Below are 17,491 nucleotides of genomic sequence, written 5' to 3'. Positions count from 1 at the left end.
ACGCGCTGGAACTCCACGTTCCACATGTTGGCCAGGCTTTGTGAGCCACAGAAGGTAGTAGTGGAATACCAGCTGCAACATGGTCGTCGCCTTTCCAGTCAACTTCCACTATTCACAAGCAAGGAGTGGGCAGGGATGTCTGACCTCTGTGAGGTTTTAAGAAACTTTGAGGAATCAACACAGATGGTGAGCAGCGATAACCATCCCACTTCTGTGTCTACTCAATCGATCGCTGCTCACAATTAAGGATGACCCTTTGCAAGTGGAAGAGGTGGAATTGGGGGAAGACATTACACTGGGTAATAGCCAGACCACGCTCAGTTTGTCTTCTCATTGCAAATTGGATGATGAAGAGGAGGAGGAGGAAAGAGCAGGAGATGGTTGCCTCCGCTACAGAAGGTAGTACCCATGGAAGTTTAATTTAATCTGTTCGGCGTGGGTGGGCAGAAGAGGAGGAAAAGGATGAGGAGATTGAAAGTGATCCTCCTGATGATGACAGCAAAGTCTTGCCAGTTGGCACACATGACTGACTTCATGTTAGGCTTCCTTTCCCACGACCAGTGCGTTATAACCATTTTAGACAACACAGATTACTAGTTGTTCACCCTTATGGACCGCCGCTACAAAAATAACTTCTCTTCTCTCATTCCTCTGGTGGAGAGGACAAGCAAAACGGTGCAATACCAGAAGATCCTTGCTGAAAAAGTTCTCCAAAAATTTCCATCTGACAACGCCGGCGGCAGAGTCGTAGTTCCTTGGCCAACCGAGGAGGGGAGACAAGGGGAACACATAGCAGTTCCAACAGAGGCAGGGCAACACTCTCCAAAGCCTGGGACAGTTTCATGACACCCCGCCAGCACTCTCACCCTGATGCGTGGCCTACTGTTACAAGGAGAGAAAAATTTGGGAAGATGGTGAAGGAGTATATAGCAGACCGTGACAGCGTCCTCAACAATCCCTTAGTGCCTTACAACTACTGGGTGTCCAAGCTGGACACGTGGCACAAACTGGAGCTCTAAGCTTTGGAGGTGCTGGCCTGCCCTGCCGCCAGCATTTTGTCTGAACAAATATTTAGTGCTGCTGGTGGCATTAAGTTTATAACAGATAAGCGTATCCGCCTGTCAACTGAAAATGCTGACAGGTTGATTCTTATAAAAATGAACAAGGCCTGGATTAACCATGACTTCTCAACTCCATCAGAGGAAAGCGGCTCAAATCTTTTATAGGTTCAGCTCTCCAGCAGGCCAGCAACTCAAATCTTTTACAGGGTCCGCCCACTAGCAGGCCCGCAACTCAAATCTTTTACAGGGTCAGCTCAAGTGAAGGCCCTCGCATTTAATTTTTTAGAGGGTCAGCTTACCAGCAGGCCATCACCTACAATATTTTACTGGGTCAGCTCACCAGCAGGCTCGTACCTCAAATCTTTCACAGGGTCAGCTAACCAGCAGACCCGCATCTCAAATCTTTTACAGGGTCAGCTCACCAGCAGGCCCGCAACTCAAATATTTTACAGGATCAGTTCACGTGAAGGCTCTCACATTAAATTTTTTAGAGGGTCAGCTCACCAGCAGGCCTTTACCTACCATCTTTTACTGGGTCAGCTCACCAGTAGGCCCGCACCTCAAATCTTTTACAGTCAGTTCACCAGCAGGCCCGCACCTCAAATCTTTTACAGGGTCAGCTCACTAGCAGGCCCGCACCTCAAATCTTTTACAGGGTCATCTCACCAGCAGGCCCGCACCTAAAATCTTTTATAGGGTCAGCTCCCCTGTAGGCCTGCACCTAAAAACTTTTGCAGGGTCAGCTCTCATGCAGGCCTGCACCTAAAATCTTTTACAGGGTCAGCTCACCTGCAAGCCCTGACCTAATTATACCTAATAGGTAATTTGCGCGCATGCTGCCTTGCTTGGATGTGGTAGCCGTAGCTGTTTCTCAGGCTTCCTCTCTGGAATAAAACACTGATTCCTTGTTACCCATAGTTACAATGATTTGTGCTGACAATAACATCGAAAGTTTATAGGCTAGACATCCGAATGGATCGTCGCCATCACGGGGACGTGCGATCGACCCCAGGTTATCTAGAGTCACTAAAGCGACAGCAGGCTCTCACTCATAATGTTTTACATGGTCAGATCAGCAGGCCCTTGCTCGTAATGTTTAATGTATGATGCCCTCCTTTATGTGTAATAAAGGGTGTATTGCAGTGCTGTTTCCTTGAAATTTTTGGCTGCCCTTTCCCTTAGTGCATAGGCTTTATGAGTGTAGGAGTACCTGAACAATTGTACCACAATGTGAATGAGGCCCTCCTTTATGTGATATACAGATTGTATCAGAGTGCCTCTTCCTTGTAATTTTTGGCAGCACTTGCAATTTATATAAGTAAATATATAGGAAAGAATGTTTCCTATCAATTTTTCCTCTAAAATAGATTTTTTATTTGGTTTGGTGAGTATTATTGTCAGTCTGTAAAAGTGGCGTTCTATTCAGACAACATCATTCCCAGCAGCGATCTATGAGTCCAAGATACAGCCAGACATCCTCCCCATGCTGTTCCAGAACCATTTTGGTTGTGTTTCCGTCAATTTCTGACACTTTCCTATGAACTAGGCACCCTCCCCTCTTCAGAGCAGGGAATACCTGGTTTAATGCTCGGGTTCTCCCATTGACTTCCATTATACTCAGGTGCTTGTTTGAGTACCTGAACATTCCTATGTGTTCGGCCCGAGCCCCTGAGCACCCGAGCACTATGGTGCTCGATCAACACTTTCACAAAGAAATTCAATTTGTGACAAATTACTTGAAGCGTCATGAACCACATTCTTTTGTATGTAGTGGGCGCAATGACAGGGAACAGCAATCACACCCCCCTTCCCCCGGCATTGAGGCTACATTTAGGCCTTTCAATAAGTAAATATTAATAATAAGTAAATATTTACCTTATTCGTTGCGGCCATCTTAACTGAAAACACCATGCAAAATTTTGCACAGTGATGTGATGAAGCACGGTTTCTGCAATCAAGATGGCCGTACAGCATCTTCATGCGCAAATGGAGGAGGTGAGTATGTATTTATTTTATTTTTTTGCCACCATTTCAGGAAAAATAGATTTGTTGCTATGAAGAACAAGCAACTGCGACTTTGCAGCAAATCTATTTTTTCCTGAAATTCAGATCGAAGTCAATTCATTTGGCTTTGATTCACTCAACACTAGTGCTGAATCTGCCATGGGGAACTTTGCAGCATCACTATTGTACATAGGGTATGATTGCTCATCTTCATTTAAGTGAATGGGGCTGAACTGTAGTATCGTAAACAGTCAATGGACAAGAGTGGCACTGTTTCTAGAAATAAAACTGCCTATTATAAATATCATATGAATATCATATACAGTGCTGCCTATAATTATTCATACCCCTGGCAAATTTTGACTTAAAGTTACTTTTATTCAACCAGCAAGTAAGTTTTTGACGAGAAATGACATAGGTGTCTCCCAAAAGATAATAAGATAATGTACAAGAGGCATTATTGTGGGGAAAAAAATTCTCGGCTTTTATTTACATTTCAGCAAAAAGTGTCCAGTCCAAAATTATTCATACCCTTCTCAATAATCAATAGAAAAGCCTTTATTGGCTATTACAGCAATCAAATGCTTCCTATAATTGCAGACCAGCTTTTGCATGTCTCCCCAGGTATTTTTGACCATTCATCTTTAGCAATGTGCTCCAAATCTTTTAGGTTGGAGGGTCTTCTTGCCATCACCCTGATCTTTAGCTCCCTTAACAGATTCTCAATTGGATTCAAGTTTGGACTCTGGCTGGGCCACTTCAAAACATTAATGTTGTTGTCTGCTAACCATTTCTTCACCATTTTTGCTGTGTGTTTTGGGTCATTGTCATGCTGAAATGTCCACTGGTGCCGAAGGCCAAGTTTCTCTGCAGACTGCCTGATGTTGTCGTTGAGAATCCTCATGTATTGCTCTTTTTTCATGTTGCCGTTTTTGATTAGGTTCCCTGGTCCATTGGCTGAAAAACACCCCCAATGTATTAGATTCCCGCCACCATGTTTGACAGTGGGGATGGTGTTCTTTGGGTTGAAGGCTTCTCCTTTTTTACGCCAACTGGACACTTTTTCACTCAAATGTAAATGCCTCTTGTATATCGTCTTATTATCTTTTGGGAGACACCTACTGTATGTAATTTCCCTTCAAAAAATGACTTGCTGGTTGAATAAAAGTTACTTTAAGTCAAAATTTGCCAGGGGTAGGAATAATTATAGGCAGCACTGTAATTGTATAATCTAAGGAGATGGGGGAGATTCTCTATGAGCCACAATGGAGAGCTGCTAAAAAGCAGAGCGGCTTGTGATCAGAAGGAGCATCTCCCTACACAGTGAAAGTAAAAGGTAACATTTTTGGCCTCTTTTAAGTTAACAAGGACGAGAATATATAGTACTTGGAGAAGAGTGTCTCTCTTATGGAAAAAATATAGATCTCACAAACTCACATGACTAATTCTGATTTATCAGGATTTGTATGACTCACATAAAACTTATAACTGCCCTCAGCTAAATTAATCATTGGCCCACATTTACAAATAAGTGCATCTAGATTTTGACATACATTGTGCCAAACTGTGGCTCAATTTTGCGTATCTAGGTTGATAGAAATTATCTGTGTCTAGTCCAACAAAGGCGCGTAATAAAAAGGGGTGTCCTATTGTTCCATTTAATGTCTAAGGGACTGACAAAGACAGTTACTCCTGTAGTCTTTGAATGGTGCATGATGGATTTTTGACCACCACTCATTTCAAATGTCTCTGGGTCCACCATGCTAGAGATCGTGAGTTTTACAGCAGTTGGAACCAAACCAATCAAACATTTATCACCTATTCTGAGAATGCTCTGGCATAACACCTCTAATGAAAGTGATTCCTGTTGTTTTTACGACAATCCAATGAGAAAACTTAATTAGCATACCTACTGTATTAAAACAGTCTCACCTTTGTTGTTTTGACTTTGTTCCCAGTACTACAACTCCATCCTGTCAAATCTGGTAGAACTTTGCAGTCTTCTCCCTCTAAACATGGCTGCATTTGACACCACCATTTCTGGATAACTATAGAAGCTGAACAAAAACATTAGTGGTCAGTTGTTAAGAAAATCAAGGAAAGTCTTAAAATAGTTCTCCAGGCTACAGATATTGATGACCCCTCCTAAGGATAGGTCATCAATATCATACAGTGGGGGCAAGGACAGGACTACCACCACAGCAGCTATATCAGCTGCTATGGGGTTTTGCAGCAGGCACAGGGCAAGGGCCTAGGCTCAGGTCTCACCTGGCAGTACACAAATATGCAGTAATGATTACTGTATCAGTGTATACTGGCAATGGAGGCACGGGCGTAATGGATGACAGACACAACAGCTGGGCTGAGCCCCAAATCTTGGACTTGAATCTGCCTCGTGTGTCTGTCATCTATTAGAGCCTGGGTTTTATTTCTTGACCTGTGCTTTCCCTAGCAGCATGTGCAATGCAGTTACCTAATCACACCTGCAAGGGTGAGTAGAAGAGCACATGGGATTAGGATCATCCCTGACTCTACGCTCTCCTGCTCAGCTCAGCAGGTGCAATGATGTCACTGTATCGAGCCTGCTGGGTAGAGCATGATGTGCTTTGTTTATTGGAGGAACGAGACTATGTATTTTTTTTTTTATTAACACAACAGGGGCAAAACTACTGTATGTAGGCACTAAGAAGTAAAAACTACTGTGCTTGGGCACTAATGCGGCATTCTACTGTATAGGTACTAAGGGGGCATGACTACTGTGTGGGGGTACAAAGGAGATCTAAATACTGTAAAGGGGGCTATAGATGCATTCTACTCTGAAGGGGGCACTAAGGGAACATAACTACTGTGTGGGAGCATTAAGGGGGAATAACTACTTTGTGGGGCACTACAGAAACATAAATACTGTGTGGGGAAATAACTACTATGAAGGGGCAACTAAAGGGATAGTCAACTGTGAAGAGGGTACCAAGAGGAATAAATACTGTGTGGGGGAACTGAGGGGGCTTGATTACTGTGTGGCGGCATTATGGGGACATGACTACTGTGTGAGTGCACAAAGGGACCACAAGTACTGTGAATAAAGGGGGCAATTAAGAGAGCATTCTATTGTGGGGGGAAGGATTAAGGGCCCAGGTAGTATACTATAAAGTAAACTCTTGACTCATCCTTCTGTTCAGCACTAGAATGCTTTTTATTTTCATATTTTTTACATGACAAAGTTGGTGAAGGGTTTTATGGTGAGCGTAGTTGGTGTTGACTAGCCGCTGGATGGGGTGTTAAATGAGAACTCAGATGCATTAGCCTGGCAAGGTCACTACAAAGTGTACGGTGCTGTTTGCCTCCAGCTCCATACAGCGTATAGTTTCTGGCTCCATGGCAGCCTGAAACAGCTGATTAGTGGGGGTACGGGTGTCAGACCCCACCGATCTGATATTGATGACTTATCCTGGGGAGAAGTCAACAATATCTGTAGCCCAGAGAACCCTATTAAGTAGTGTATCAAATGTTTGTGATTACACATTTCTTATAAAATTACCATAAAAGAGCATATCATCATTGTGGTCTATTCTCAAGTCAGAGAATTCATGATAACTATTGAAATAAGTTTTTCTTCTACTTCTACCAAGTAACAAACACAACACCCACATACAGTGAATGACACAGGGCTCAGCTGTGAGTGGAGGCAGCAAGGTGAGCGAAGATACGAAAAAAGTGTTGGACCCCTGCTGCACCTGAAAATGAGCGAGCTACAAAGCAAGCAACAAACATGTAATTTTAAACAGCGCAATAACAAGACTTTGGTTTATACTGTATATTCTTTAGTATTACCTTATGAACGATAGAAGATTGCCTTTTACCATTATAAACCTACATTTATAATAACTGTACACATTCTCTTCTTGATCCATTACAATCTGTTTTTCACACCCGACTTTCCAGAAACTGCCCTCACTAAAATAACAAATGACATCCTGACAGCTAAATGCAAGGTTGACTACTCTTTACTGTTTTTTCTCGATCTCTCTGCAGCATTTGGCCTTAAGGATGCCGTTTTCTCTTAGTTTTCTTCCTATGTCTCTGGCCGCTCCTTCAGTGTGCCACTTGCTGGCTCTACTTCCCCTCATCCCCTTTTGCTGTTGGGTCCCTCAGGGTTAAGTCCTAGGTCCTCTTTTCTCTCTACACAGCCCCTACTGGACAGACTATCAGTAGATTTCTTATGGCGATGACAGCCAACTATATATACTTCTTCCCGTGATATCTCCCCTGCTGTACTAGAACACCAGTGACTGTCTGCTGTCTCTAACATCATGTTCTCTTTCTATCTGAAACTGAACCTTTCAAAAACTGAATTTCTGGTGTTTTCTACTAAACTACCTAACCTGATTTCTCCATCTCAGTGTGTGACACTACCATAACAGTTATGCAACACACTGTCTTGGTATTATGTTTGACATTGATCTTTCCTTCACCCACTATATTCAATCACTTGCCCTCTCATGACGCATGCACCCCAAAAATATCTCTAGAATCTTCCCCTTCTTACTGTGGAAACAACAAATACTTTCATTATTTCCTTGATCCATTGGCGTCTCGACTACTGTAACCCATTACTAATTTGTCTCCCCCTCACCAGACTCTCCCCTCTCCAATCTATTCTGATCGCAGCAGCTAGGCTGCTCTATCTGTCCAGCTGATACTCCCAAGCCTCCGCCCTGTGCCAGTCATTGCCCTGGTTACCCATTCAGTACAGGATTCAATGTAAACTGATTATTCTCACCCACAATACTCTCCACAATCAACTATCACTGTCCTGGTCCTAGGTAGCATCAGTGTGAGGATTGCCACTGTGAATGTGTATTGCAGCCAGAGCCACAACTATTCCCATTCTCTGCTCCCACTCACAATTATATCATATACGTAGTTCAAAACAATAAGGTCTTCATGAAAATGAAACATAAACCAATAAATGTAATTACAATATACACAGATGAAGCAGATCGGAGCTTGTTTTTTAAGTAGCGATGAGCGAATCGAATCCCACGAATTGAAATACGATCCGAATTTCAGAATAAATTTGATTTGCCTCGAAGCCAAATTTCCTTGTGCTTTGTGTTAGTGAATCGATTTAACCTGAAATAGTGTAAAAAGTTACCCATACATACTTACCTCCTCCATTTGCTCGCGACGGGCCGCCAGCCGCCATCTTGATTGAAGATCTCAGCCGAAATCCCGTGACGGCCAGCGCTGCGCGAGATTTCGCTCCAGATCTTCAAGCAAGATGGTGGTGGTCAGCCCGTTGCGAGCAAATGGAGGCAGTAAGTTTGATGAACTTTTTTCTTTTAATGTTAATTTGATATTGTTTTTACACTCAGATGCTGCGATCATGTATGAACGTGGCATGGTACAATGATGGGGGCGTCATGCACTTCGTGACAAAGTAATTTGTCGCAAAGCAAATATTTTTGTAAAATTCGGTGAATCAGCCGAATTGAACTTTTTATAAATTCGATGATCTCTATTTTTAAGTATTTTTTTTATGCTACATAACTGCAATGCAATCATTTGATGCAGCTGAACATGAAATCACTAAAAACACAGTGGAATATTATATAGAGTTGTGCCAAATGACAAAATAGCCCAGCTCATTTTTTTTCTCATTGACTTAATAATGCATGTAAAAAAAGCAAAACCAGCAACAGGCATATAGTACTGTTACCGGAAAATGCATTATTGGTAGTCAAGTTGATTGTTAGTATGTTATAGAGATGAGCAAATTTGTAAAAATTTGCTTCAATTTTTCAATGTGTCAATTTATTTTCTTATTGCACCACATTTCCTGAAATACTTATATATATAGTAGTAAAACATTTTTACACACACTCTCTTCTCAAGGGTGATAAGATGTCTAGCAGTGGCTTATGCCCTTCTCCTAGTTGTGAACACATGCATGCTCAGCCAAACCAAATACTTGTGCATAAGAGAATGCACTACTTGTGTATTTAGAGAAGTCAAGAGGAATAGCTTTTGGCTGAAGACTGTGGAAAGTGCATGGCCACCTAAAGAGTGGACAAACTGGTCAACAAATGTTATAATCTAACCATTTCTAAATGGATAGTCGCATTTCAGACAAGTATTTTAATATTACAGCAATCGTACAAGCTTCTATTGAAAAAGAATAGTTTATATTTTCAATGTTGCTACTGCAGGAGTTGGTATTACATGGCAGCTTCTGAAGTGACAGGCAGGCCATATAATGCTGTACAAGAACAGAAGAAGAGACAGTTGTTGCTTGTTAGTGGATCTCTACTACATGATGGAGTTCCCTGCATGGACCCCTCTGTGATATCCATATGCCTTTAATAGGGCACCTCGACAGGGATTGACAAAAAATAATAAATAATAAATAAAATTACTTAAAATACCTGAATATTACTTTATTATAAACACATTCCCAAATAACATGTAATATTTATAATGACTCATTTTCTTTAGGGCAAAATCATCAGAGAAAATAAAATTTCCACTGCTCTATTAGCACACATAAAACCCATCCTAAATCACAGCTGGAAGGATTAGTTCAAAGCAGGGAGCTAAAGAGCTATCTCAACTCTCCTCATGTCTCTGGTTGTCATGAATTACGATCCTACACACAGCTGACTATCACGGATCAGTGAGTGTGGACCCACTGTGTCAACTAACTGGTTTGGCTTTGGGATAAACTCTAAGGGCACTATTCTGGTGCTCCTCTGGTATTTACCCTTTACCCTAATTTTATTTTATGCATTCCCAGAGAATCCCTTTAAGGCTACAAATCAAATGAACTAAGAATAAAGTATCATCACTGGGCATTTTACAAATCACATTGCAGTTCCCAGGGCATTCTTCCAGCTTAACTGGCTTCAAACTCAACCTACTTCTTACTCCCAATGAATAAGCCATGCAAACCAAAGGCACAGATTTGAGGAACTGTTTTACAGATTTGATGTCTATAACACTTTGTCCCCTTTATTCCTGATTTTATAACTTAGAGACCCAAAAGGAATGATTTCTTTAATTTTAGCTGGCTTGGACAAAGTGGTGTTTGTATTAGTTTTATGAGATCATTATTTCCTCCACCTTTTTCCTCACCTCCAACTTTTTCCTGTCCAGTGTTAAAGGTGTATTCCCATCTGAAGATTTATGGCATATATCAATAGGATATGGCATAAATGCCCAAGAGGTGCTTCTCCCATATCTGGGACCCACTCCTATATCGAGACAGGCACATATGCAGGTTTTCCATGGACTACAATGGGACTTCTTCCATGCTGGCTCAGCTAATTTAAGAAGTACCATAATAGCAAATGGAGAGGATGCTGTGCATTTGCAGTATGCTCTTTATTCACTGTGGTGCCCTGTTCTTGAGATAAGAAGTGGGACCTGTACCTATTTGACATTTATAGCATATGCTATAAGTATGCCATAAATGTCTAAATGGGAGAACCCCTTTAAATGCTCTCTTTTACAAAACTTGAATGCAATTGTAGCATGAGACAGCATTGTTATTTTTTTAAAACCTTCAATAAAAAACGAATTGAAAAAAAAGACCAATAAACAACATCCAAAACATTTACCAGCAACCTATGGCCTTGTTATGTCTATCTTATATCATTGTGCCAACAAAGCACCATATTCCCATATTTAGAGAGACAATTCTTTAATGTGAGGCTTACCATCTACACACGATGGAGCTGCTCTTGTAGTTCCCGCCACTTGCCCAGGAAAACACGAGCATTTTACTGTCTGTGACCGTTCCTCAATCTTGTTCTTATTGCAGCATCTGTGAGCAGCAATCACTTCACAAGTGCCCGGTTCCACATGAACTGTAGAAAGAAGATATAAGGAATATTCAGTAGGGTGGCATAATCAGTTTGTATTCCCATGTAACACATTTTCTTATCTACACCATGCCATCCCTACAATATGGGATCTATAGGATTCTTCTGTGTCCACTGTATCCAACCTTACCTTTCTGCAAATTTTATTAAAGTCTCCCACAATACAAGTTGAATACATTATCAGAACGTTATCTAAACCTTCAACCAGTCACAATTCATATCACCACCACTGAGTGGACGCATATAGACTCATATAACTCCCAACAAAGTATTGTAAAAACTTTTTTTTTTCCCAAAGCTGATCATCTCGCACCACACATCTGTCGAGCCAAGAGAAAAGGTAAGGAAGAACACATCTGCATTCAGAGGCTTCTATTTCTATTCTGTTATGTTGAAAGGCTCTTCACTGCAAAGAATAGAGAGCCTGATCACATATCTTGCAAATAAAGATTTGAGGGAATCTTAGTGATCCTAGGGGTCACAGTGTCTAAATTAACACAGACACTAAATGTCAAAAAACATAAAGGGGGTCATTTACAAACAGATATACGCCACTTTTTGGCATATATCTACTGCAGATTGTGGCGCAAAGGCTATTTGCGCCACAATTTGTGACTTTCCCCGCTCAAGGCAGGTCTAATAAAGGAGGCGTGGTGTGGGCCACCAGGTCCATCTCAAGTATCATTTTCTAACCCTGTTTTAGGTGTAGAAAGTGGTTTAAATCTACACCAGCAAGGGAGCTGGCGTAGATTTAGACAGGCGCTGGATATGCAGAAGTTTTGTAGAGGCCGACGCCACTACATACATTCAGCGCATCTACTGCCAACTAAAGGGGTATTAAGACCGGTCACCGATCTTAATAAATCACCATCAAAGTGTGTACACAGACTTACTTCCTTTCATATACAGTGTCGGACTGGGATACCTAAAGCCCACCAGTTAAATTTATTTTGGGGGCCCACCGTACAGATACATTCAAATATAATAAATATTTTAACAAGTTTTTTATATGAACATAGGCTAGTTGAGATGCTCTGCATTGAATATATGTATGTAGAGCAGTAAATCTACTGTGTTATGTGTCACTTGTGCAGGTGGTGGGAAACTAGGGGCCCACCTTGCTCAGGGGCCCACCGGGGGATTCCCTTGTACCCCTGTGGGCCAGTCCGAGCCTGTTCATATATATTCTATGTTAAAGGGGCTTCTGAGAGTTTAAAAAGGTTGTCCGCTCTTTTCATATTGATGACCTATCCTCCAATGAGCTCCACAGCCTCCACACAGCTTTCAAAGAGCAGCACCATTCATTGGATAGCAATTGGCCTGGTAAAGCAGCTCAGCCTCATTCACTTAAATAGGACAGAGCTGCATCTAGGCCATGTGTTCGATGTGACATCACTGGCCTTGGAAGAGGCTGCAGTGCTCATGGGAGAGCAGCAGTCTGATTAGTGGGGCTGTCAGTTGTCAGACCCCTGCCAGTTTGATACTGATGACATATCCTGAGTATAGGCCATTACACACTAGTAAAACCCCTTCAATATTGACCTGATCTACCACAGGATAGTAATAGCATTAAGCTTCAGCTGTGATATTACATAAAGGTTAAATAATACTGCACCATATTGCCCATGAAAATGTAACGTGTTTTGACCACTAGCACTAGCGCATATTTTATTAACCCATTGATCCTTAAGCTGGAATATTTAAAACATACACACGGTCTGTGACATGTTACTGATCCAGGGCCATGAAAATGAAAGATGTTGAACAGTTTTCACATATTCTGCTTTTCACTATGTACAAAGGTTTCCATGTCCTGAAGGAGTATGTGCACGTGGATCAATAACTACTGTTCGCCCACTACATATTTCCTTTTACCAGTTCATTAAAACAGTAGAATATAAAAAAAGGCAGAGTCGTATTTGAAATGCCAGTGGTGTCCGTTACACTGAAATACATATCTTTAAATATGGCAGAGCTATATGGTAATGTAGGCACTTGCCTTGGTAACAATACTGCTACAATTTAATTAGCTTACATAGCGTGTGCATTAATATTATTTTATAATAAATCTTAGACTATTTTTTTAGTGTGTAGCATGTATTAATTGGCATGATATTGCTACATACAACTTACCGAATCCACCATTATTATGTATTATATAGGTATATATATATATGTATTATGTTATCTATTATTATAATGTTTTATATTCTAGATTTTCAATTGAAACAGCAGTTTTCTGAAATGAGGCTATCAAAAAAACATTTACAGGATATGATAAAATAAGGCAGAGTAATAACCATTACATACTCTAAGGTTAATGGTCCATCTTGTAGTCGTTTAGACCCTGTTCATGTTATCGGTCTGTAAAGTCATGATTTATCTAGGATTAAAGAGGACCTGTCCTCACTCTGAATATGTCTGCATTAGTACATTCTTGTATGCCCCAGGAAATAACAATTCTTTGTAATCTTTTCTTATAAGGCCTCTTCTACATGTCCATGATGACATCGGTGACAAGATGGTTAGTGGTTCATCCGCGAAGATGTCCATGAAGAATTAGTATTTGGTCCATTTTTTCTTCTTTTTGTTATCTGTATTTGACATGCATTGTTAGGCTGAAAATTGGTTTCCAGAGCAACTCCTCCAATGGTCCATGACAAATCACTGATACAACATAGATGCCATCCATGCTGTGTCAGTGGTTTTGATAGACTCATAGTCTATAATATGCATGATGGATCCGTAATGGCGGACAAAATAGGGCATGCTTCCGTGGTGTTACCACGAACCCATGGGCAGTGGAGACCTTGGAAAGCACGTATTTGTGATTATGATGTGTGAAAAAGGCCTAACTTTATGTTACTAGAACCTTTTGAATACATTGATAACTGGATGTTAGTATTTGAGTCCATGTTCCTGCACAATTGGACACTACAATCAGTGCTGTGAGTGTAATCACTGATTGGGCAACACCAAATTGACAAGTTATAGATACATTTCTAGTTGGGAAAAAAGAGGAGCACCAAAGTTGCTATTTCATGAGGACAAGTATGTACGAAAAAAAGGATGTGTCAGGAGAGGCTACAGGTCTTCTCTAATGACTTTCATGAGCATAGTCCAGAAATGAGTGAAGGCTCAGGTCATGGTATGGAAGCCTAGCCCTTGGCTTCGATTTTAGATGTACATGATTGGTGAGAAAAACAGGGGTCATAAAATCGAAAGCCTACAGCAGCAGAAATAAAATATACCTGTGGGTATTTATCACCCTACTGGGCATTAGCCTGCCAGTGCCATTATTACAATCACCAATGTCTTCTCATTTATACTGCTGCAGCTATTCTCCTAGGTGGCCACTGAATACATTGTGCAGATAACAATGTGACTATAAATCCTCTTTGTTTTCCTTGAGCAGTATACTAAGTAGCACTTCATAGCACCATCAAGGCTTTCCTGCCGTTTTAGAGGCATTTTTGTAGGTGTGAATATATGATAAAGCATAATTTTACAAGTCAGATATTAAATGAAAACTGGATTCTTCGGTGATAAACTCAGTGCAATTATGAGCTGATTTTATGTTGCTTTTGACCCAGGAGTAAATTCACCCTTCATCTCACTCTCTCTGGCATTCAGATCAGGAAGCATGCCTTCATTTTATGATCTGATCTTCCTGTCATTAAAATTCTTGCAGCGTGTTCCCTCTGTACCATAAAATAATGATGACCTATGATAGCATAAGGAAAGCACAGCAAACAGTGCACACTGCTGGCCTGTTAAGCTATGAATGTACTGATCCACATTACAAATTAGGGTGGAAGTGCACCATCTCATGAAACCTTCAGAAATTACGATATGTAAAGCTTAATTAGTAAATGTCATTTTGGAATAATAGGAAAAAAATGGGAGGATTAAAAATAATAGTATGTCAGACAGCAAGAGCAGTGTAGGAATTGTAAGCGAGGAGGGGGCAATATCCCTCATCTACAGAAATAGGAACATGGAACACAATCATAATCCCCTTGTTCGCTTCAGAAAAGTATAAGAGAACTTCCACATATGATGTGACAGAATTATAAAGTTTGTGCCTCTAAGGGTATGGTCACATGGGGTAGTGTCTGTCCTATATATGTCCTCTCCACTCCTGGTTTTAAAAACTGCATTAGAAAACATGACTCATTTACCATACAAACATGCCCGCATAACTATTTGTCTAGTAACCAAAATGAAAATCATTATAGAGATATCTGATGATGTTATACAAGATGACATACAGTTAAGCATGGAGGCATACAGGTTCCATATTGTATCCTGCAGCACATTTGACCACAGATATTACTGCTGGAACTGTAGATCCTGCACACTTATACATAGGTTACCGAAGCTGGCATTCCAGCTGGTCCCATAAATGCTGAATTGGAGATAAATATGGTGACTGGGAAGACCAAGGTAGTGGGATTCCTGAGAAACCCTTGCTGTGTGTGAGCGAGCATTAACCTGCTGAAAAATGCCAGTAGAAAGCCCTGCTATGAGAGGCAACATTTGTGGCAACAGGATGTCCTTCACATATCGCTGAGCTGTTAGTGTCCCTCGTATCACTGCTAGTGGTGACCGACTGTCCTATGTGGTGGCTGCCCAGATCATCCCACCAGGAGTTGTCAGCCCTGCAATGAGAGGAAACACTAGCAGAACCTAGATTCTTCATGGACACCGATAAGGTTCCAGTCAGTAGCAGTCCAGGTTTCTTGTTTTATGACACCACTGCAAACTAAGATAATGGGGGCTAACTGTCAATAGCAGGACACGTAATAGGCTCTGTGACAACAAATTTCTCTATATAAGCACCTGAAAATAGTCTGAGCAGAGATAAGGTGTGTGTAATGAAGATGTCACCTGTGTCTGGGTGGTGAACAACCAAACTTTGAGACCAATCTGTTCAACATGTGGGCATGCCCTCACATAATCACTGCTCCCAACATCTCCTAACAGCTAGGTCAGAATGGCCTAGATGGTGGGAAATTGGTAGCAAAAAAATCCTGCTTCTTTAAGTCCAGTAATGTGCCCCCTCAAAGTCAGTCAACTGGAAAAAAAAAATCTTTGAACCACATATTGGACACTATATCATCACATGGATCTATGAGAAATCCACAAAGTGTACTTCGATATGAATTTCAGGGAAAATTTGATTTGCCACAAAGCCAAATTTCCTCTTGCTTTGTGGTAGCAAATACATTTTTCCTGGTTTTGGTTGAGCACCAAAGTGCTCTTGTGCTCAAGTAGAACACTTCCCCTCTGAAGAGGGGAGGGTGTCTGGACTCTAGTTCAGCTTAGGAGTCCATGTTCTGGCTCATTATATAGCTATGTCCATATATGGAGTCAGTGCTTGTGGACAGCCAGTATATTTCAATCTAATTTAGCATCTATTTCTGAAAGGTTTCAGGCAGGATTTGAACTCACAACCTTCTATATTACAGCCAAGAATCTTAACCACTACACTATAGAGCTACATGGCCAGTTACACAAAAAAAAAAAAAAAAAAAAAAATGAGACCTCTGCTGTTACTAGGGCTGTGCAACATTTTGCGCCAGATCTTCAATCAAGATGGTGGCGGCCGGCCCGTCACAACAAAATGGATCAGGTAAGTATGATTTTATAAAAAACATAATTATATTTTATACCTAATTATTGCTATTAGATGCCGCAATCATGTATGAACGCGGCATCTGAGGAATACAATGACGGCGAGCTTTATTTGTAAAATTCTGTGAAGCAGCCAAATCGAATTTTTGAATACTTAACTCATCTCTACCTGAATCTAAACAATAGCCTTCTTTTTAAATTAAATTTGTGTAACTGATCCAGAGAAGATTGGCTTATATTAGTCCTATTATTACATCAACTCAGATCACCTTAGAAATTTGGACCTATTCAGATGGGGTAAATAGGGCAGTTATATGGAAGTCCTATATTTTTTCTTGCTCTTTCATGAACTACAGTATAACATGCAACATGGGATCTCCATACCAGAGATCTGCAAGTCAAGTTTAGCTACCATATATTGATACATAAACTTCCAGTCTCGGCTGCCATGGATAGCAAACTAGTGAGTTTTTCATTAATTTTAACCTTATATTTCTCCTACTAATCTGGAGTACCAGCAGGAGGTATGCAATCTCCCTATTCTAGTTCTTTAAAATATTTTTATATGCCATTCACGCAATTTCTCTGTAAATTGCTTTATTCTAGAGTAGTTGGCAACAATTTGCTATATATATTAAATAATTCATACCAATCAATATTTTCCATTATATTCTTTGATGCTGTAGTATATTATAGTGGATTTACTAACGCACACAATACGTACTGCAGAATATCTGCTCCTGCTTTGTCCACATATTATCAATACGTAACCCGATGGCTATTAGTGAACATATATATAAGGCCTCATGCACACGACCGTTGTGTGATTTGCGGTCCACAAATTGTGGATCCACAAAACATGGATGGCGTCCGTGTGCGTTCCGCAATTTGCAGAACGGCGCAAACAGC

General features: G+C 40.8%; 1 protein-coding gene across 1 annotated transcript in view; it reads right to left on the bottom strand.

Moving 5' to 3' along the window:
- The window catches only part of TAFA3 (TAFA chemokine like family member 3), a 499,239-nt gene that overhangs the window by 54,782 nt on the left and 426,966 nt on the right, over window positions 1–17,491 (bottom strand). The window contains exons 3-4 of the mRNA XM_044287162.1: window positions 10,781–10,930; window positions 4,998–5,122 (exon numbers count right to left, since the gene is read on the bottom strand). Coding sequence (XP_044143097.1) covers window positions 4,998–5,122; window positions 10,781–10,930 — 275 coding nt within the window. The remainder of the gene's footprint in view (window positions 1–4,997; window positions 5,123–10,780; window positions 10,931–17,491) is intronic.

Source organism: Bufo gargarizans, chromosome 3, assembly GCF_014858855.1.
Source record: "Bufo gargarizans isolate SCDJY-AF-19 chromosome 3, ASM1485885v1, whole genome shotgun sequence".
Taxonomy (NCBI): domain Eukaryota; kingdom Metazoa; phylum Chordata; class Amphibia; order Anura; family Bufonidae; genus Bufo; species Bufo gargarizans.
The sequence above is the reverse complement of the archived record's forward strand: the minus strand, read 5'-3'. Positions and strand labels throughout refer to the sequence as shown.